At 38.0% G+C, this 24076-nt stretch overlaps 1 protein-coding gene across 1 annotated transcript in view; it reads left to right on the top strand.

The window, feature by feature from the left end:
* slc49a4 (solute carrier family 49 member 4) overlaps nucleotides 1–24076 on the top strand; it is a 70665-nt gene that overhangs the window by 19400 nt on the left and 27189 nt on the right. Inside the window, exons 3-5 of the mRNA XM_007227926.4 lie at nucleotides 1961–2229; nucleotides 7749–7878; nucleotides 20216–20324. Of these exons, the coding sequence (XP_007227988.2) occupies nucleotides 1961–2229; nucleotides 7749–7878; nucleotides 20216–20324 (508 nt within the window). The remainder of the gene's footprint in view (nucleotides 1–1960; nucleotides 2230–7748; nucleotides 7879–20215; nucleotides 20325–24076) is intronic.

The raw sequence follows: 24076 nt of genomic DNA, 5'->3' as shown, positions 1-24076 counted from the left end.
CACCTAACTTCAGCCTGCCAATTCTGTGATACTCCTCAAACTATTAAACATATCTTAGTAGACTGCCCTGCACTTTTAACCACCAGAAATAACTTTTTATAAGGTTACAAATATGAAAGAACTGTTTGAAAAGATTCCACCTTCTAAAATACTTAATTTTCTGGAAGTCCTTCATGTGAAGACACTGATTTAAGTCTGTGATGCTCAAGTTATGAACATTGTTGATGCCATAAAATAGGGGTGTGACGAGATCTCGTGGCATGAGATCTCGCGAGATTAAAACGTGGCGATATTTCTTGTCAACCTTAAACCTCTCTCGCGGGGGGGGGGGGGGGGGGGGGTAACAGTAGGTATTTTTTATTCTTATTCTTATTTCTATTTCTTATAAAATCAATGTATGAGAGAAACCAGTCTGTTAAGTTTACGTTATATGATTTTGTCAAATAAAACTAGTTTTTAAGCCATTTTTAATTTTTGACGATTTCTTTAAAATTTTATTTTTAAGTCTCATCTCGTTCTCGTGAACACTTCTCCATAAGAAATAGGACCATCAAGACCCTCAAGAGCTTCATTATCACTAATGGATAATGACGATGCTCTGTATATGACCCTGTTGGTCTGTTGTAATAGTAGAGGAGTGGCAAAGTTTAGCAACCTCTGTAACCTTATCAATTCCATTTGGAGCACCATGTAACCCTAACACTTCACCAGAATCGATACACCCTACCCCTGAATTGGAATTGGGCGATAATCTGTTGTATTAATATGCTATAAGTCTCCTGCATAATTGAAATAAGAACCAGGAACCACTGTAAAGCCACTGTAGCTTTAATTTCATTGTGTACCAAACCCTTTGTTTCAGATGCTTTGTTGCTCTGTGCATATTGTCAGCAGCAGATGGAAAGGGCTTGAGAAGAGCAGTACTGCCTGTGTTGGCGCTGAGACCAACACTGGGAATAGGTCAGGGCCCAGTTTACTCAGACAGAGCTAAACCATCAGGACTGTCCCTGCGGATCCCCTCGCCTTCCCCTCCACCATAAAACACAGACAGAGAGAAAGCTTGCCTTTTGTTTCTGCTCTGTCACATGTCTGATGGTACAGACAGCAAGTTACTCTGACCCGACCTGTTGCTATAAACAGACAGATTTAAATTGCTTTTGTTTTCCCTGCTCAGTGGAATGATAGTGTTTTTTGATCGTAAGTGCTTTGATAATTGCTGTGCTATTATTTTCTGAAATGGCATTATTGGTCAGTGCCCGACCCTGCAGACACTGATGATATGTAGGCCTGCAGCCGGAGGCTTTGTTTTTTAAATCACGCTCATTTATCTATGTCTGAAAACCTAGAACTGGCTAAAATAGCATTTTACCTGCATTCAAATAAGCTTTTCCAGTAATTTGCACTTCACCAGAATGTCTTTCCATGGTGGAATCTAGCTTTGCAGCTGCAGAACCTACCAGGCTTTCATAAACATTAACATAAAGTCCCCTGTAAATTCTGTGATAATTATTCTATTACTTATTGTATCAGAATGTACTTCATGAAGTTCTATCTATCTTTTTTCTTGTCTAAACAAGCTGAAGCTGAAGAAGAGGTGGACCATGCAACATGACAGTGACCCAAAGCCTGATCTTTATCTACCAAGAAATTGCTCAAAAGAAAAAAAAGGGGTTATTTCTGTAATGCTAAAATCAATGTCTGGATATTAATCATATAAAGATGCTGTGTGTTGGCTTTTCATGCAAAAAACCTTTCAGACATCACACAGCTGAAAGAATTCTGCATGGAGGAGAGGGAAAATTATCTTAAGCATTTAAAAAAAAATGTCTTTCTGTTATTAAAAACCTCAAGAATGTTTTTAGGTTTCTTCCACTGTCTTGTCTGGATTAGCTTTGCAAAGAAAAAAGTGACTAAAAGAAATGGTACATCCTCAAGCCTGTTTTTCTTTTCTATTTTACAGGTTAATTCATGGTGGTCAGCTTCTCAACGGTTTAGCCGGTCCGACCCTGATGAGTGCCGGTCCTCTGCTGTCTACTACTTGGTTTGCTCCGGACCAGAGGGCGACGGCCACAGCGGTTGCATCATTGGTCGGCTACCTTGGGGCAGCCTGTTCTTTCTTGGCTGGTCCTCTGGCTGTGCCAGCGCCAAATGATACACAAACCGTGAGCACCACCACCCACTGGGATCCAGAGCACATCAGGCACAGGATAGAGATCGTTCTTTATGCAGGTACCTGTCTTTCTGTCTGAGTCTCTCTCTCTTCCTACCTACATACCTACCTGCCTACATCCCTCTCGCTATCTCTCTCTATCTCTATCTGTTTGTCTCTCTCCCTGTCTCTCCCTCTGTCCATCCATCCATCCATCCATCTCTGTCTCTCTCTCTGTCTCTTTGTCTCTCTCACTGTCTCTCTCTCTCTGATTCTTTCTGTTTCTCTCTGTTTCTCTCTCTGTCCTCTATCTGTTTTTGTCTTTTTCGCTGTCTCTGTCTGTCCCTCTCTCTGTTTCTGTCTCTCTCTCTCTCTCTCTCTCTCTCTCTCTCTCTCTCTCTCTCTCTCTCTCTCTGTCACTGTTTCTCTGTCTGTCTCTCTGTCTCTATCCATGCATCATCCATCTGTGTCTCTATTTCTCTCTTCTCTCTGTGTCTGTTTCTGTCTCTCTGTTTCTGTCTCTCTCTTTCTGTCTCCCTCTGTTTCTGTCTCTCTCAGTTTCTGTCGCTCTCTCTGTCTCTCTCTGTCGCTATTTGTCTGTCTGTCTCTCTGTCTCCATCTATCCATCCATCCATCCGCCCATGTGTCTCTATTTCTCTCTGTGTCTCTTTGTCTTTCCCTCTCTCTTTTTCTGTCTCCCTCTGTTTCTGTCTCTCTCTGTTTCTGTCTCTCTCTTTGTCTCTCTCTCTGTCGCTATTTCTCTGTCTGTCTCTCTCTCTGTCTCCATCCATCCATCCATCTCTCTGTCTCTCTCTGTCTCTTTGTCTCTCTCTGTCGCTATCTATCTATCTATCTATCTATCTATCTATCTATCTATCTATCTATCTATCTACATTCAAACGAAAGAAAAGAGAAGAGAAATGCTCAAAGTGTGTTTATCCCATGCAAGCTCTGCCAAGATCGAAAGGCAGTCTGTAGTAAAACGATTCAACACGCCACTCCAAATACTGTAATCAAAAGTCTAAACGACATTTGACTTTACTTCTCTTTAAAGAATGGCTGCTGTTGTTCTGCTTTACTGAATCAGAAAATTAAAGTATTTAAAAAGAAGAAGAGAAATCTAGGCCTGTAATAGAATGAGGCACTGACTTCGTTAAACGTGAGAGATTTTTCTGTTTGCGAGTGCGAGAGAAAACAAGAGAAATTTCTGTTTGCTTTAGAAGTCAGCAGAACAGCCGTATGCAACACTAGGCAGTGGAATAGAATCACTTATTTTGACATGTCCCCTCAAGAAGAAGAAAAAAACATTTATCTTACATTCAGAAAAGCAATACTCAGTCTTCCTTAAAATAAGCGTTGGAGAATGTCTATGTAGGGTCTATAAAATTGAGCATAATTGCACAGATAGGTGTCTGAATTAAGTTTAGACACTTTAAGAACATTTTCGCACCTGAAAAATCCAGACCAGAGTTTGCACCAAGTTTCATGTCTTTGCTATAGTTTATATACAGTATTTGGTTTAGTTAGTTTCAGTTTCACACTGCAGTGTAGTGAGGAGTGGGTTAAAGAACTTTACTTCATCCTTTTGTCATCCTCTATGTGATCTGCATTTCTCTATACTTCACGTTTATTGGATTGTAGAGTGTTGGGTATTGTAAAATTTGGTGAGTTGCTTTGCTTTTAGGTGTTGTGGCGAATTCTAGCTCTCTGTCAGAATCCGACTCCCCTTCATGTACACGTTTCACCCCGTAGCAGAATGAGTGTAAAAGATTCTTATCAGATTCCTTTTCTTTCTGTTTATAAATAGAGGTTAATCTACTGTTACAGTAAATAAATGAATTCCCAGTCTAGAATGCACAACACTAATTTTTTTCTGTCTGAATCAACTTCCTGTAATGGGTCTAAAAGTCGGAACCATTTAGAAAAGTGTTTCCCTCTGCAGAAGAACTGGACCATGTTTCAGGAACAAACTCTGGTCCTTTGACCAGACCAAATAAAGTTGGTGTGAAAACACCTTGATTTTATAACAGAACAAAAAAAAAACACATTCACATTACAAGCCACATTAATCAGTTTAGATTTTTATGCTTAGATTGTATTTGACTGTCTTGACTGTAAATGTGGATGTAAACAATTCTGTCCCTAAGTTAAGTTTTTTTTTAACCCATTGATTTGATCACAGTATCTTAACGCAGACTGTTGGCCAATCTGATCTGATTTTTGCGTTTCTATGTATAACACAGCCCCATAATACAGACACGTGCCTTTAACTGGTGTGCTAAAGGTATTGAAATTAACCTTTTTTCAAATATAAATATTTTTAATTCATGTTAAATATTTTATAATCTAAGTCTGATTGACTTACTTAACTATTCAGCTCCCAGTTTTGATGCAGAGCCGGCTGTTCAGTCCTGGTTTGAACCAAAACAGAGTGCTGTTCTCTCGCTGGTAGAACAGTGTGTTTCCATGATAGTTTCATTTTTAATTCAGCAGTAGAGATGTGATGGGAGCACTAGTGGAAAAAATGTAGATTAAAGATTACTAAGCATTATTATGCTATAGTGCACTGAAGTGTATTTGTAGCCAAATTATTAATCTGTATATTTAAAGAGTGCTAAAATAGAACAACATTTTTGGGCTTATTATATTTTAATTATATAAAAATAGTACAAAAGTGTTCTTATCTGTATTAAAATTAAACTATTTTAACTACATTTAAGAAACATTTAAATGTACTACTTCATGTATGTAAACCCATATTTTAAATATATGCTTACAGTAAAATTATAATACATTTAATGAGTATTACAACTGTATTACTATTATAAACTGGTTATGTTAGAAATGTACTAAGAATTGATGTTAAATATATTTACATTAGAGTACAAATATGCTTTTTTGTTCCTGTCTTTTGTAAGTAGCACACTTCTAGTGTACTTCGTTGGGTAAAAATATGTATTTTAATTTACTGTACTTAAATTTTTAGTGTGTTAAAAATTTACTTAAAATGTTATAAATGTAGTAATTTAATTTACCTTCTAAAAAGTTACATGATGCATTGCATTTTAGTAAACTACTGTAATAGTTGTTTTAACACACTTAGCTAAAAAATGTACAAAGGTATATTTAGCAATAAGTATTTTAGAAGTATATTGAATTATATTAAACTAAGTGTACTTCATGGCAAACGTACTGTTTGTATATATTTACAGCATACTTAGACATTTCTCAATATTTTTTAAGTACAAATAAGTATATATTTTTTCATCAGGGAGTATATAATGAAAATTAATCTTTCTGATTTGAAAGAAGCAGGTGGGCCTTTTAGCTCTGGTGTGACAAGTTAACTCGCCGTAGTCGGGCACCAATCAGTTTAAGCTTTTTGTACATCCGGTTTTTTTTTTATAGTAATACCAGCTATTTTGTTCTCTCTACAACTGCATGTACCGAACCGTAACGTCTGTACAACTATTGTTGGAGAGGAGCCCGCAGCACACACTGTACTGTAGATCATCTAGACTTTGAGTGCCTTCAGGGCTTTCCAGAATGATTACACTTGATTTGAAAAGAGCACAGACTGTTATAAAGTGGCCTTCGTTGTTTAGCAGCTTAACCTGACACTAAAAATATGAGAGAAAATAAACACTACAGTGAGAAAACATAACTCAACAAATACTGTAAATCAACTTCTGTGGTAATAAGGGGGGCTGGTATGGCCGCTTAAAAAAAAAAAAAGATATCTTGCTTACATTTTGTTTGTGAACATTCTTTCTTATTAGTGAATTCAGCTGCTTTAAGGTGTAATCATTATGAGGTATGCTGGGCAGCAGATGTTCTCACACAGCTTGTGTAATCTCCATTAAAAAGCTTTGCTAATAGAATAGGATTCTCTAGAGGGGCTGAACAGGAGTCCAGCATTACCCTCCCCATATAGAACAGTGTAACTGTGTTCTTATGGAATTGAGGAAGTTCTACCATATACCTTTGTTGTTTTTAAATCTAGAACTAATCTTTCAATTTATATTGGCTGCCCAAGCTCATTAATATTTGTGTGGCAAATAGAACGATGGATGAATGGATGGAACGATGAATGAATAAATTGATTGATGGATTGATCAATAGATGGATAGAATGATAGAACGATGGATGGATGGATGGATGGATGGATGGACAAAATGATGGATGGATAAAATTATTGATTGATAGTATGATTGATGAATCGATCAATAGATAGACCGATGGATGTATAGAACTATGGATGGATAGAATGATAGAACGATGGATGGATGGAATGATTAATGGATAAATTGATTGATGGATCGATCAATGGATAGAACAATGGATGGATAGAATGATAGAACAATGGATGGATGGAACGATGAATGAATGGATGGAACGATGAATGGATAAATTGATTGATGGATCGATCAATAGATAGACCGATGGATGTATAGAACAATGGATGGATAGAATGATAGAACGATGGACGGATGGATCGGTGGATAGAAAGATAGATTGGCGGATAGAAGGATGGATGGATGGATGGATGAATGGATAGATAGAGCAATAGATAAACTGATGGATAGATAGAACAGTGGATGGATAAAATAATAGAAGGCTGGATGGAGCGATGGATAGAGCAAAAGATAAACTGATGGATGCATAGAACAATGGATGGATAAAATAATAAAAGGATGTATAGAACGATAGTTGGATGGATGGATAGAACAATAGATGGACTGATATAACGACAGACCTCCATACTAAAACCTGATTGTCATCAGATCCCAAACAGAACCTGGATTTTTCATTAAAGAAGCGCCAGTTCTGCTCCATAGCATTCCAGGTTTCTCCATTACAAACACCACTGTAAATAAAGGTACTAGTGATCTATCTGGCTGACATGTGGCCATGATGGTGGGGGTTCATCTCAAAGTCTGGCCAGTGGGCAAAATATTTTTGAGAGCATTTTGGGGGGCATGTCTAGCAGTCAGCAATCTCACCAGGAGGTACACTATCTGAAATATCTAAAAGTAGCTAATGAGAGCCTATTCGTAGGTTATAGGCATTAAGCACTTTTGCGCCCTCTTGTGGCCAGACCTATTGTTAAATCAGACCACTGACTGAGAGATCTGCCCGAGATATACTATAACTGCATGATTGGATGCATTATTTTTTTGTTAATGATTTTAAAATGGTTTAAAATGAGGTACTTTTCAATGCAACATTTAGCAGTATAATCACATCACATTTACACCTTCCATTTGCGTAGGCCAGGGTTAATGAGAACCCTCATTACGTGGTTCTTTACTGTATATTAGTATAAAAAATCTGTAGGAATCATAGTTATCCTATAATGAATGTGAGCCAGATGACGGTTAATGGTGTTACTTGGGATCGTACTCTCTCGATGTGAATTTAATGTCTGAGGAGGTATCTCAGCTGCGTGTAGGCAGCTGAATAAACGTATTAACACAGACAGATTTACTTTTAGTCTTACAGTCTGTGAGAAATTAAAGTGCAAACTTTAGCCTGATTAATTACTGGTGTTCTCAGTCTGTTTACAGTGTTTGTTGTTGTTTTCTGTGTGAACCTGCAGAGCTGGGAGCGATCGTGCTCCTCTTCGCGGCCGTGCTGCTGTACTTCCCCTCCAGGCCACCCATTCCACCCAGCGTGGCAGCAGCTAGCCAGCGCCTCAGCTACAGGAGCAGCATCTGCAGACTGATGAGGTAAGCTGTTATCTATCAGCTCACACCATGACTTCCACACCGTGCCAGTGCCTACAGAACAACAGTATTAATTATCTTAATTTTTAATCACATCAGTTCAGTAGATCCAAGTTCTCCAGCCATACAGTAAGTGTACACACTGAAACATTTTATTTTTACTAAACATCTTATTTTATCATTATCTCTTTATATACAGCGCTGGAAAAAACATTTAGAGACCACTTCAGTTTCTGAATCAGTTTCTGAATCAGTTTCCCTGATTTTGCTATTTCTAGGTATATGTTTGAATAAAATGAACATTGTTGTTTTATACTATAAACTACGGACAACATTTCTTCCAAATAAAAATATTGTCATTTAGAACATTAATTTAAAGTTTTAAGAGATCAGAAATCAATATTTTGTGGAATAACCCTGGTTTTAATCACAGTTTTCATGCATCTTGGCATCATGTTCTCCTCCACCAGTCTTACACACTGTTTTTGGGTAACTTTATGCCTTTACTCCTGTTGCAAAAATTCAAGTTGCAGTTCAGTTTGGTTTGATGGCTTGTGATCATCCATCTTCCTCTTGATAATATATTTCAGAGGTTTTCAAGAAACTCATCGTTTTTAAGTGATTTCTCTTTTTTTTTTCAGAGCTGTATATAAAGGCCTCCACATACTGGCTAAGACATTTGAACTACAGAAAGCGTAAAAAACTGACTAATTAAACATTTCTATGCACATGTAACCGGCTGCTGTAGACGTGTGGTCTGAGTATGTGTTTAATACTGTACAGTGGCTGTAAACTGCTGAGTGCTGCAGTTTTTCTGTCTTTATTTCATTATTTCTTAATTTTTTTTTTTAGATTGCTTGTCATTTTCCAAATGGCAGATTGACTGAAATGCCCGTTCGTACTGTTGTATGATTGGAGCATCTTTGTCGAGTACCCTCTGTTACGAGCTCTCATGAATCTAATTAACTGCTCTGTTCATTCAGTCATTCATTTTCTGCAAACCACAAGAAGCATTAGGCTAATGTTCACAATTAGTGAGACACGCAGAATGGAGCGTTTAGCTGTGTTTGGTGTTTTTGTACATTTTTTGTACTTTTTATCATGTTTCTCTACAGCCTAGGACCATTTCACACCGGATTTCTTCTTTAAAAAACAGATGTAATTTTGATTAAGATATTTTGTGCAATATTTTTCGCATTATAAGGTGCACTTTCAAAAAAACATGTATTTTAATAAAATAGACTTAATGGATTATAAGGTGCATTGTGTGACACTAGTAAGACACCGGCGTCGCAGTGTTTTCCTTCTAATTCAGGAATCTAAGCTAAGTTACCTAAACAAATTTGTAATTCTTAAAAACATTTTCTTTTAAAGTTAAACGAGCACTGGATGTTAATCTACACAGATTTCTCAGCTGAAAACTGTTAATTTGGTTAAGTAAAGCACTCTTGCTTATTTAGAGTAAGCTTAGATTTCCAGATTTCCACTAAGGCTGGGTGCAGCAGCATTAGCATTAGCGGCTCACTATGTTTAGTGGCTATTGCCGCCCAACAGCGCTTCACTGAGGAACCCTGAGTGTTCTGGTAAACCAAGGCGATATTAGCTGGCCGTTCATCCTGTCTAGCTTGTTTTATCATGGTAAAAACCTAGATTACAGTCAGATATACTCACCTCTGAACAGTGGAAGAGCTAATGCTTATGATATCAGTGCTAGCCGGGGTTAACAGCAGGCTACATGCCGATAATACCTCTGATTGACTACAGTGCTAGTGCTTAGTGTGGTTATCAGCTAATGCTAATACTGTTTGAGGACTAAACTGAAACTTCTGTATAACACTGTACTTCAGTGGAGAGTGGCTTTACTGCTCCTTACAACCTGACTGGTAAAATTAATACGCACTGTTGATTTTTGAGAAAATTAAAGGATTTTAAGTGTGCCTTAAAGTGCAAAAAATTATTTATTAATTAAATGTACATACTATGTTAAATTAATTCTAATCTGTTATGGTTTTTGTTATGTAATATATTCCCATTCCTCTGAAGCATATTAGCCAGTCCTACTGTTTTAACTTAGTTATTTGTTTTTTACACAGTTAACAGAGAAAGGAAGTTGTGCCTCTCTGCAAGCATTGCTGCAACAGAGTGCATTACTTATATAATACCATCGCTCAACTTGTTTGGAGACTTTGCTGAGATCAATACGTCCTTCCCGACTTCTGAATAATCTGGAAATGGTGACAGACGACAGGGGACAGAGTCTTAATGAATAGGGTCTTGTCATTTTGCCACTCTCCATCTGCTCTGCTTGGTTAATGCACATCAAAGACGTGGATCCATCCCACCAGATTAATTATCAAGTCTTAAGTTGACACTCTGTCTCTGTGCAGTAAATAGATTGTCTTCTTGTGAACTCTTATGAGCCACAGAACTCTGCCAGCTTCAGCCCCTGACCACAGCGTACACAGAGTTCTCCACAGAGTCTCCTCTTGATGGAGGTTGTTTATCAAAGCCTGAGACAGTGTCAGTGTTTACAGATCAGAGGCGGCCATCCTTGCCTTGAGTGTGTTCGCTTCAGCTCAGTTCAAATGAGCTGTGGACTTGGATGTATATAGTGGGGCTGGAATAGGGACACACTCTTTTGAACAGCCAAAAGTTCAGTCCCCAGTGGTGCACCTTCCCATAGGCTGCTTTGTGTTGCAGCAGAATGCAGCAGCAGTTGGCTTTCTCCAAAGACTACTGCACTTGTGGGTCATTCTGTAGAGCTTGAATGCCCATATTTGGTGTTTTCTGTGTCCAAGCTGAATTTCTCAATGGGTGAGAATGAATGGGCTTTAAAACAAACAAACAAAAAAAAATTAAATACCACTTGCTGCAGAACCACAAGTCTAGGGGGTGGGGCTGGATCTTATCCAACTCCTCCCATATGTCCAAGGGTTAGGGTTAGGGATGGGGTTAGGGTTAGGGTTAGGGATGGGGTTAGGGATGGGGAGAGGGTTTAGGGTCCGATCTGCTTTAGACCAATGACAACACAACATTGGATCAGATCCAGTTCTGCAGCAACGACCCTCTTAAAAAATTGTCTGTCACATTATGTGTTAAATAAAAATGTTCAGAACTCTATACATTTAATCCTGTGAACATTTTCCTCCTGAACGTCACTGGATTCTCTAAATTACAGGATCTGTGTCTGTGTCTAAGCTGAATAGTTCAATGAGAAGAATAAATAAGTTTTGTCTTAAATTCACATTGTCTTAACAAATATGTTCAGAATCCTATACATTTAATTCTGTGTACATTTTCCTCCTGAAAAGCACTGGATTTTCTTTAGTACAAGATTGTGTAAGAGTAGTAATAAGAATTTTGTTATTTGAATGCCAATGCTTTTTTTTTTTTTTTTTTTTTTTTTTTTTGGAAAAGCCCATTCATTCAGCTCATTGAGAAATTCAACTTAGACACGGCATATACCAAATATTGGCATAAACAACATGGCACCAACTACAAAATGATGACTTGACTGCAGTGGTCTATGGAAGCAGGCTGACTGTTTACTGAGGGCGAGGGATGGCAGTCATTGCAGTGTACTTACTGTTCATTTTTGGAGCTATGAATTAATTCTTTAGACCTCGATGTCTCATAAGTTTGAGATACTGCTCCCTTAATTGTTTGCTCAGAAGTCTTTCTCTAATGCTCATAATGCCATCACTTCATAACTGTTTCTTAGAACCATTATCCAGAGCCTGATTACTGTGGTAACTGTGATGATGGAACAGTATTAGGATTGATTTGAGATCAGTGATAAAAACGCCTCACTCTTTTGAAGCATGCGAGCTTCCAGGAGGACCTGCCAAGGACAAATGGCACTTAGCTGATGATGCCTTTGGCTTGGTTGTTCTTTAGAAATATTTCACAGGCAGGGAAAATGCCTGGCATGCTTACCTACTGTAATCTAAATAAGCTCAAGCTGGGGGAAAAAAAAGGTGCACAGGTATTGATTTTCCTTCCAGTGGAAGGTTAATGACACGGATGCAGTTAGGAGGAAAGGTGCTCCATCAAAACACTTTTTATGATTGCTCTCCCAGGACTTCACCAAGGCCACAACTGCCAACTGCACAACTTGGGACTGGCCTCTGCTTAGCGTCTATGCTTAGCGTCTATGGGGAAGTGTTGTAGTCAAGACCACTTGAGCAGAATCTGAGAGAAGACCAAGACCAGAATACGTATAGTCTGTCCGAGTCAGGACCATGACTTTTGGGAAGTTTTCAAACCAGCCTTTATTTCTAGACCCAGGTGCGCTTGCTCTGTTTGGTTTGTTTTGCTTTATCAAGTGTGAAAGCTGTTTTACACCCCTAAAGCAGTCCTGAGTGCTGCTCCTGGGTTCTCCTGAAATTGGTGGTCTTGAGGTTCGTTTCAAGCAGACTGTGGCTTTTGATTCTATCCGTTTGCGCCAGGGTCCATGTGTGACATTTTGTTTTTTTGCTCCATTTATACCCAATTTGTAATGAGTTGACTTATCATGGAAATTCTCTTTCCATCAGTATAATATTTTTTAAAAAGTACAGAATAAACCCACACTTTAATAGTACTCGAGAGAGGGTTGGGGCCCTATGCTTTCCGTGATTTGGAAAACACAAGAGTAATTGAAGAATGAAAGATTAGGAATTGAGATAGAAACTTGGAATACACCGAGTTAAAAAATCTAAAGAAGCAGTAAGCGCTATTCTAAAGTTTATAACTGAAGAGAAGAGTAACATGCAGACATCGTACACATCATATCTAAGATCAGAACTTACTGTACCGAAACTTAAAGCACAGAAACATCATTCTGATATAAAAAAAAAACAGTAAGCATCCAAGCTAACAGTCTCCAAACCTTACTGCTTACAGCTCTTAGCTAGCATTGAGCCTTTAGCTGTATTTGTTATTTAGCTGAAAGGCTAATCTGCCATTTTTGGCTTCAAATTAAAAGCCCCGGGATAGAAATATATATTTTGTTGCAAATCTTTTGTTGCAATAACTGCATCACATCTGTGACCCATTGATATCAGTAAACTTCTGCATTCTTCTTTTGTGATGCTTTTTCAGGCGTTCACTGCAGCCTATTTCAGTTTTCAGTTGATTGTTTTGGGGGTTTACTCCCTTCAGTCTCCTCTTAAGTAGGTGAAATGCATGCTCTATAGGGTTTTAGTTTGGAGATTGACAAGGCCAATCTAAAACCCTCCACTTCTTACCGCTATTAGAGTGTGTTTTGGGTCTTTATCTGCATTATTGCTGCATGAGGAACTACGTGTCTCATTTTTTACACAGTCATTTTAGGGCTGGTTTATACTTGTGCGTAGATTCAACGCATTGTCTATGAACATACTGTGACGTATGTTAAGTGCAGAGGTATAAATTGGCCGTACACTTAGCATTTAAACAACACACAACGGTAAGAACTGGCCTGTAGATCTAGAAAAAAGTCGAGACCAAGAAGAGAAAGAGTGCTAATGTTTACTTTCCTTGACAGATGTAAAAAATTGCAGGCATATTTCTAGTTTTCAGATTAGTAAAGTCTTGGCATTTGCCTGTCATATTTCAGCTCAGTCTTGATGCTTTCATGAATTTGCCAGCTGTCCCTTCAAGATGGCGTGTGTGAAAGAGTTTTTGGCAAGAAAAAAATACCGGCAGCAAAGCAGACAGTTTTATAAATGATAAACAAAGTGTCTTCGGAGAGAGCCTGTGATAACTGTCAGCTGCTTTGTTGGTTTATGGAGGAGCTTGCCCTCACTGGGAAATCAGAGAGACTCAGGGTAGATGGCGAGGGGGAGAGCGAGCGATGGAGCGAGTGAGGGAGCACGGCTGATGATTGTAATTGGGACAGGAGTGATTGGAGTGCTTCCAGAGACCCACAAAGGTGAGAGGGGCTGATTCTGTAAGGGGTATATCTGCACACTGTTGGCTCTCCTGCTCTAATGCAGTGATTTGAGGAGATTCTCATAAAAATGCTAATAGATGAGGAGAGAATAGGGCCAGAGGTCTTTGCATCAGATGAGGATTAGTGTCAAATCAGGCTTGGAGCATGTTTTAATGGTCAGATCATAAGAACTGCTGTATTCACTAATGAGAGCTGAGGGAAAGGATTTTTAAAGATGGAGGAGGATGGAAGGATGGATGGAAGTATAATCTGAGGCAGATCAAATGCAGTGTTTCTTTATGTACTTAATTTTTGTATCTAATAAGTTCTGTCAAATCTAGAGAGTGACACTAAATGGCTAATTTCCAGTTGTGGCAAGTCTGTGTTCTTCGATGGTCTTTGACTCCAACTGAGATTTTTAGCCTCAGATCACACATTTGACATCAGTCGCAGAAAATCATAGATGTTTGAAAATTTTCTACCCGATTTTGGCAGAATCTGGTAGTGAAAACTCTTTATTTTAGTCTGAACCCCATCAGCAGCTAATGACAACAATAAAAATGGTGTAACTATTTATAATAAATCGTGCATGATAAATAAAGATGCATATTACTGTAGTAACCATTTATCTATAACAAAAAAAACACCCACACCTTGACCCAACCCACGACTTTACCCAACCCACAACTTGACGCAACCCACGCCTTGACCCAACCCACGCCTTGACCCAGCCCACGACTTGACCCAGCCCACGACTTGACCCAGCCCACGGCTTGACCCAGCCCACGGCTTGACCCAACCCACCGCTTGACCCAACCCACCACAACCCACCAACCCAAACCACAATTTTACCCAATTTAAAACTTTACCCAACTATGTTTTTACAGCACAAACATAAACATTGGCAAAAAAGTTGCATATATGTTCAGTGTGTTTATAATCTGCTCAAAAGTTGTAAAGTTTATCTAAGACTTAATGAAATGTCTGAATGTTTCAGTTCAATTCCAATAAGCACTTGTTTGATCAGTTCTTAGGAAATTGAATTTGCATCCCTCAAAATCAGAGTAAGAGTAAGATATATGCTTTGTATATGGTAGCCCAGACCTTTTCTAGGTAATACCTGGAGTAGTTGTATGTGTGAACTTAATTTTGGAGTTACTTATTATATGCATTTCTGAACACGTAATCACTGAATACCATAAATACTAAAATCTAACACAGTTGTACATGTTTAGAATAAAAAACAGATGGGTATTTGCATGGGAATGTGACATCAATCTGTAGTAAACAGCGTTTTGTTGCCAAATGCTTGCCCCATTCTATAATTACACTTGCCTGAGAGCTGCCTGAGCTGTCAGCTTTCTCCAGCCCCTGTCCTACGTACATTTATCTCTCTGTCACTCACTGATAGATAGGAGAGATTCTGGGTGACAGGATAGCAGAGCTGCTGCTAACAAAATGATTATTTTAGTGTGGTGTGGATGCAGCTTTCAGTAATATGTAAAGCATCTAATGACACATACATGTTTAGTTTTTTTGTTTGTTTGTTTTTCAGATTTTTTTTTTTATATTTTTGAATTAATTAATTGATGGCAATGTTTGCTGAAAAATATTTTTTTTAAAGTAAAAGAAGGTCAAAGTGGACTTTCTTCTAATTTTCTGACAAAAACCTGAAGGTTATTTTTGGTTCACACAATCCTTTTAATCTGACCCATTTCTGACATATATCTGAATGGTTGGCGCTTTGTAAGTGATGCACATGAGCAAAGGAGCAATGCTTCATGTTAAGTTTCCCTTAATCCTTGGCAGAATCTCAAGAGCAATGAATAAGTTCAGGCCTCGCTGAAAAAGGGTCCATTTTGCTCTCTCCTCACATCTTTCTTCTTGATATAAAAGTCACATTTTGACTGAGTTACAATCAGATTTGTAAGAATTTCAGTACCACATATTCAAATCAATTTTTGGTGGAAGAACCCAGTTTTTTTTATCACAGTTTTCTTGCATCTTGGCATGTTCTCCTCCACCAGTCTTACATACTGATTTTGGATAACTTTATGCCACTCCTGGTGCAGAAAGTCAAGCAGTTCAGCTTGGTTTGATGGCTTGTGATCATCCATCTTCCTCTTTTTGTTATATTTCAGAGGTTTTCAATTTGGTAAAATCAAAGAAACTTGTAATATTTAAGTGGCCTCTTTTTAATTTTTAGAGCTGTATGCATATGATGATCGGTTTCGGGCCACATTTAGCCTAAATAAACATAAACCCAGAAATAGACAAGAACAACACCAATGGATCAATACAGATTATATTTCTTTACTCTTGGAGTTTTTTTGGGATTTGGAGTAGCCAAAGTGGTGAATGGCTTCAGGGTTGGTACATCCCAAAACAAGAAACTAAATTTTTATCCTCAAATTTCCCTTTTCTAACTTACTCATATATAAAAATTTAACAATACCTCCCTGCAACAGTACAAACCAAACACAACGACGGCAGCAATTAACTAGCATTCCTTGAAGGAATACAAATATAAGACCCAAGCACAGTTTCACAAAGGGTTAACAGTAGTTAATACAATAAAACCAAGGTCAAGCCGTAATATACAGTCTTCAAGCTGTAGTGTGGCTCTATAAATCTATACATACAAGAGCTATTGCATCCAATAGTTGATATACAGCCGTGCCTAAGGGGCAGATTAAGGTGCGTCATCAGTTTGACAGCAAATAGCATTACACAAGCTCAAAAACAGCCCCACATGACGCACAAAGCATCCCAAAGCAACGCGGGACACAATAAACCAATCACAATAAACCAAGGCAACCCTCAGCCAGGTTCCATGGCACACATGAAGCAGCCTGATGAAACAGGCAGACACACAGAACGAGGAAAGAACGTCAGAACGAGGAAAATACTGGAACACAGGGAGTTAGCACACATACCATAAAATTACATCCTGCAAAAAAACGGCCCTCCTTTCAATCTTCAAGCAATCTATTCAGAAAAGTCAATTTAGGCAATCTTTTCAGCAAACTCTTTTAAATAAAACTATAAAAGTACTTCCTCAGTTGAACCTGGGAAAAGGTTTTTATATAGTAGCTGAAAAAAGCCTTAGAAAAGCTTTTCAAAATCAGGTATTCCATGAACATTTAGTTTTGTTAAAGCTCCTCAAACTTTCATTAAGTGCAAAAAAGCTGACAGTTTTTAGCCGACATACACAGTCAGTAGGGATGGATCAATATATCAGTATCGCAATATATTATATAAATTATCGTTTTTTTTTTGTTGTTGTTGTTGGCAATACATTATAGATGCAAACTGTCGAATTTAAATACAGTATTTATATTGAAATAAACATATGTTAAACACTCTTAAGACTTGCCCCTTCAATTTGTCTTACTAAAGTTACTCCTTCTTTATTCCATGTGGTGGCGCTATAATAAAATGAATAGGGTTAAAAAACCTGCAGTGAAGAATATTGGTTGTCAAATGCTGTTAACCCGACATACAGTACATAAATATGTACTATAATTTTTGATTTTAGCTTATTTACTTATAGTATTTTATCTTCTTCAGTAAAACAGATGCTGTGATGTTATCTAATTTTAACATATGTCGTTATTTGTTATGACCGCATAGTAAACTTGTTGGTGTGGTCATGATCAGTGAGCGCTGCACCTACATGACGTTCAGTGTGTAAACAGTTTAGCATGGAGCAGTTAAACTGCACCTGAACAGCCAATTAGATTAAAAAAAAGTATTTTTGATAGTTGGGTCAGATAGAAACTGGATCACATTCGATCACAAGCAAACTACCCCAGAGTTAGTTTGAAACCAGACGGAAACCACATCTTATCGCAGATCTTGGTCTTGGTTGTTTTGTTACAAACTTGTTTGCGATTACCGATTTCACACCTGCTTAAATAAACAACTCCAAGAGTACAAATCAACCAGAGACCAATTTAACCAAATCCTGGTGTGAAAATGTCCTTAGAATCGTAAGTGTTAACTCGCCCGCCTTCTTTATCAGGATCTGCTAGTCTCGCCAGGGCTCTGGCAGGTTGGGGGTGTGTTCTACTATGAAGCGAAGGTGAGGGGAGCATGGTCTTCTGCTCAGCACTCCATTATTTGGAAGTTTAATGGCCAGAAGTTAGCACTATAATATTATTACTACCATTGAAGGGTGCAGGGGCCATTACCAGACTGACTATTATCCTTGAATCCCATATGAAGCTCCATTTGAACCCCTGAGTGAGGGCGTGAGATTTGTTTTATGTTAGATTGCTCTGGTCTTCTCTTTTCACAGGCTCTCTGTGGACTCTTCACATGCAGACTGCAGGCCTGAGAGATAATAGTGACAAAATAATGACACTGACATTCTCCTGGTAAAGGAAAAATAAGAAGTGATATAATAGATCAACCAGTATCAACTACATTAATTCTTTTTTCACAGGATTGCGATAAATACATCAGTGTATACACAGTGTGCATGGAATTTTGAGTACCCAGAGTAGTGAATGGCTTCAGGGTTGGTACATCCCAAAACAAGAAACTACATTTTTATCCTCAAATTTCCCTCTTCTTACTTACTCATGTATAAAAATTTAACAATACCTCCCTGCAACAGTACAAACCCTACACAACGACGTCAGCAATTAACTACCATTCCTTAAAGGAATACAAATATAAGACCCGATTGCGATAAACACTAGACTAGGGCTGGGTATGATTTAATTTTTTTTATACTGATCTCAATTACAGGAAGAAAAAGGTATAGAAAAAAAAAAAAAAAACGATAATTTAACAGCCAAATAAATACCCTGTGTGAGATTTCCCATTATATATCTACTAGAGACAGATTATATCTGTCCAGTATCATTTATTTTGCGTTAATCCTGGATATATGGAGATACTTGGAGTGCATTATTAGTATCATGGCATTCTGTCTTGCAGTTTGATGAAAAATCTAGTATTTATTTTACCTCTCAATAATAATAATTTGTTGCAGTAGTATATTCTTGAAATGTTTTTTCAATGTTTCAATGTTTTTTCATTTCGCTAAGTGTATCGTTATCGCAAAAATACCATGCAATATCATATTATTTTAGGGCCATATAGCCGTCCCCTATGATAATGATAATAAATATGATATTTTACATTATCTAAAAAAAAAAGTGTTTGTAAAAGTCTTATATTGTACTAGCCAGAAGCCACAAACCTATATAAAGAAAAAAAATAATAATAATAATAAAATACTGTGATAAACCATTAAACCACCAGGATCTTAAAAAAATTGTTTATGGCTACTTTAGTCACTAAATATCTGTACAATCAACATTTCTGCCTTTAAATCACATATATTTTAGTTGCTTTTGCTGTCTGCAACTGAATGAATAATTGGAAAAATAATTAAAAAAATAAAATAGTAATTAGCTTAGAAATGGACGAAATATTCTACTCTGTTAAACTGAAACTGATGTAAATAAGTTTTAACATAACCTGTACAAAAGAGAAAAACAGAGTAGCGGCAGCTCTGCAGCTAATTTCCAGAGTTCACTATGCTCGGTGCCGGCTGTGCCTAGCGTAACCAGAAAGTGCAAAACTCTTTCATTTATTGTAGTGAGTGAATTGACTGAGGGGAGCTTATGGTTATGCATGTAACCACTTTTCCCTGAAGGAGGGGAATGAGATGCAGCTCAGGTTGTCCTGCTTTGCTGTTAAGCTTGATGAAGAGTGGCTTGGGGGCAGACGCTTGTAATGAGAGTTTTAAAAGTGGTGAAGAGGTTAAGAACCTGCTCTCATCACTATGCGTCATCGGTCCTGCAGGGTGGTCTCAGACAGTTCTCCTCAACACTGCATATGTACCTCTTTCCTCTCGTTTAGGGGGCTGTGTATATGTACGTGTTTTTATCTCTGGGAAATAGTGTTGAAAGATGTAAGATTCAAGGTCCAGTATTCACGGCTTGGGACTGAAAAGAGTTTTGAAACTGTGTAGTATATTTTAATACTCTAAAGACTCTCAAATCTCATTTCAGTGCCAAGACACCCAGTTCTGAAGGTCTGTGCAGTGTAATAAAAGTAGAATCTTCTTTTATTTTTTCCTGATCTTGACTATCATCGTTTTGTACAGTAACTTGAATTTACTGAAGAGGTCAATGCAGTTCTGTGTGAAACTGAAAGCAGAAGATTTTGATGTTCAAAGAACCCTATATTGCTCATTTCCGTTCAAAGATTTTTTTTCTCATGCCTTCTGACTGAGAACAACCTAAGCAGAATAAAACATGTCTAGCAGCTGTGATGTTACAAGATTATTGCAATGGATTATTGTAGTTGATATTCTTTTATATCTTGTATAAAAGAGTTATGAATACATATGATTTGTTCTTACGCATGATATTGCGTGTTTTATAACATATTGTATTTCCTTCTGTTGTGTTTTTTTTTTTCTTGCAGTAACATGAGGTTCCTCATGATAGCGCTCGCCTATTCAGTACCTACAGGAGTTGTGGCCGGATGGTCTGGAGTGTTGGATATGATTCTGACTCCGGCCAAAGTCAGCCAGGTAAGAAATCCTATTGAAGTAAAGTTTTTTGTATTTTATTTATTTCATTTTCTTTCGTTTTTTTTTTATTTATTTTTTTTACAAGTTTATGCCATTTAGGATTTATGAACATAGCAAAGCTTCAGCAAAGCATTTTATGCACCACTAAACCGAACCTAATTATAATTATATAAGTTTACATTACAACACATCTGACTGGGGTTGTCCGAAAAATCATATTTTTATAGTGACTGCACTATGCATTTTCCTGAGAATCGCATTGAAAGAGCTGTTATAATAGTATGAATAATAATAGCACACTCATAACTCACACTGCAGGCTGTGATCACATGACGTAACCAGGCTGGAGGTAGAGCGAGGCAGAGGTCCACAGACCAGAGAACACACACACCAAACTACCTCTACTTTTGCTAAAAACAAAACAAAAAAAAAACGTTCTACTAACTTAAAGGTGCATTATGTAAGACCTGAGAGCAAGTGTGTGAAATGGCTACAGCAGTCCAATTTTAAAACACCACAGAGCGTAGTCTGCTCCGCCCACCCCTTCCCAGTCACGAAGGTTACTCGGGTTGCCAAGTTAAGCAGGCTGAATCTACACAATCTACATAAAGTTAAGACTAGGAGAGGCAGAGAACTTAGATCACGAGCGAGAGGAGAAATACAGCAATTCTAAACTCTTCTATCACCCGTGTGCCCCGCGTCTGGCGAGTGAGCCCCGCGCTCGACGAGGCTATGCCCCGTGTGAGAGTCAGCTCGTCCCTAGTAAGCACATCTAGTGATGGTGATAAAGAACCTGACTGAATTAGCTATAGCCAATTAGCTTACCTGTTCAGGAGAAAAGTAGCAGCTCTGGGTCAGTCTTGTAGTTTATTTGAGCTCTAAGTCTCCACCTTTCGAACTCACTGCCAATATTCACTCTTGTTATATTCCTTCTTTGGTCACTAAGCATTTTTAGACATGCTTAACAGCTGAGGTTTAACTGAACCAGCTCTGCTAGCTAAGCTCCTTTGCTGCAGTGCCGATCGCTGTAGTGTAGTGTTACTTGCTGGCAACCTCGGGGGTGGAGTTAGAGTTGGGGAACGAGCAGCAGGAGGAGTCAGAGGACAAAACTGACTCAAAACTCCGTGACGGAGTGAAAACTTAAAATAGGAACGTACTGCTGAAGCCGTGCTGACAAGAGCTGCCAGTGCTTTCACTCAACATGTTTCCTTAATATCTGATGATACAGCCTGATCATTTTAGCATTTAATGCTGAAAATGAGTTACATAGTGGTCCTTTAAATTACTAACAAGTTTAGGTTAGTTCCTAATTTATCATGTTTTATACCAATATCAGAAGATCCAACATCGTTTGTTACACATCACACTTTTGTCCATGTCCTGCACACCTCAGTGTGTCCTGATTTAGGGTTTTGAGTTTTAAACTGCAGTCACCTGAGGATCCCCGTCGCCTCAGTCAGTCGTCTCCTTCTGCTCCTCTTCAGCCGTGTTGATGATCAGTTTAATTATGATCAAGGCGAATACACAAAAATGCAATTTCCTTGGCCAAAATGGATGTTGACTCATAATTAACCCCAGGGCATACACACTCACACCCAGAGAGCCCACAGCTAAATCTTCAGAAAAAAATGTTTTCCTTCCTGGGCCTCCTCATTAAAAACTGGCAAGCCTGTGTGAATAGACTTTGAACTTCAGAACTGTTGTTGAAAAGATCTAATTACGGCCGCGAAAAAACCCAAAGCCGTCCACGTCAGAGTCTAATCAAACATACATGCTAGAGACTGCTTTATTTGCATGTTTGCAAAAATACTCCATGTTCAATAGCCCTAGAGCGTAATGAGAGGAGTCCTCCATCTCGGCGTCCCTGATTCTTCCCAGCCTCCTCGCATTTGCATATGAAACCTGAGGGCGGCGAGATAAAACAGCCGCGCAGCACTCAAGGCCGATCTGAGTGCGGAGCTCCAGGGAGACAAAGATGAGAAGTTTCCTCGTCCCTCGTGTGGCAGTGTGGTGTTCAAGGTTATCATTAGACACGTGTTGCTGCTGCTGAGGAAATCAAACAAAAGGCACGGTGTCCTCTTCCTGTTTCTCTTACAGCTGTCATCATCATTATCCTCATCATCGTCATCATACTCATACTCACTTTATTAACGTTCAGGCTTCTGTTCTCACTGGTAAGGCTGGCTATCGAAATTCATTACCTAAAAAAAAAAGACACCAAATGAAATGTCTCAGTACTACAGAGTAAGAAAAGATGTAATAAAAATAAAATCTGTGTTTATTTTCAGTACTTAAAATGCATAAATGCACCAAACACAAAGAAAGAGCGCACACAGTGAGGTTAGAACAACTGTGTCAGGGCCATAACACTTGCGTTGTCTCTTGCTCATTCACACAGTCTCTCTCTTTCTCTCTCTCTTTCTCTCTTCTGACATATTGTAATACAGTAAAAAAAATATATAACAATATATATTTTTTTATTTCACCAAATTAAAAACCTCTGGAATATAATCAAGAGGAAGATGGATGATCACAAGCCATCAAACCAAACCAAACTGAACTGCTTGAATTTTTGCACCAGGAGTGGCATAAAGTTATCCAAAAGCAGCGTGTAAGACTGGTGGAGGAGAACATACCAAGATGCATGAACATTATGATTAAAAAACAGGGTTATTCCACCAAAATATTGATTTCTGAACTCTTAAAACTTTATGAATATGAACTTGTTTTCTTTGCATTATTTTAGATATATCTGAAAGCTCTGCGTCTTTTTTGTTATTTCAGCCATTTCTCTCATTTTCTGCAAATAAATGCTCTATATGACAATATTTGTATTCAGAATTTGGGAGAAATGTTGTCTGTAGTTTATAGAATAAAACAACAATGTTCATTTTACTCAAATATGTACTTATAAATAGCAAAATCAGAAAAGCTGATTTAAAAACTGAAGTGAAAACTGAACTGCATCCAGCAGTATGCTAAGGGGAACAGATTTATAGTTTAAACAGTTAAAGTAATGCTGTTGTTTTTTTTTTTGTTTTTTTATAAAACGCCAGAAACAAATTTTTTTTTTTTTTGCTAATTTTTTTTTTTCATTCCAGCAAGATCCAAAAAGTTGGCAGTCTCTCATGGTGACAGAATGAGAATGAGATTACTCATGTTGGCTGTTAAATAAATACATTGTGTAAAGAAAATTAACGCTTTTTCTGTTTTTGGGTTTAATATTAAGAAAAAGGTATCGAAGAAAGTAATGTTTGGGTATCAGTATCAAATATAAAGTATCGTATCTGTATCGGTATCAGTATCGAAAATTTTAAAGCAATACCCAGCCCAATTCCCCGACAATGCAGATATTGTTGATATTTCCTGCTTTTAGTTTGTGGTGGTTTCACTGTTGCTTTGTTAACCTTCAGCAGCAGTGCTAAATGTGTTAAATATGTTGGTTTTGATCTGAACGTACAGAATTGAAATTGATGGTTTTTAGCTGGTGGGACTTGGGAATGTGCTGTATTTGCTTTTAGCCTTCTTGCGCCAATTTATACTGGCTAACGCTGGAAGCTTTCTCAGGCGTGGATCAATTCGGGCTTGTTTTAGCTGGACTAAAGCCCGTTCACTACGCTCTACTTTCCCAACGTCCGTGCTCCGAGGAAATATCTGTTCTGAGAATAGTTCCTCACATCACTGCCAAACACATGCCATACATCACATTCCTGTCTATTGTTGTCCTTCAGTCACAAAGAAAAACAACAATA

Source organism: Astyanax mexicanus, chromosome 11 (assembly GCF_023375975.1).
Source record: "Astyanax mexicanus isolate ESR-SI-001 chromosome 11, AstMex3_surface, whole genome shotgun sequence".
Lineage (NCBI taxonomy): Eukaryota > Metazoa > Chordata > Actinopteri > Characiformes > Acestrorhamphidae > Astyanax > Astyanax mexicanus.
The sequence above is the reverse complement of the archived record's forward strand: the minus strand, read 5'-3'. Positions and strand labels throughout refer to the sequence as shown.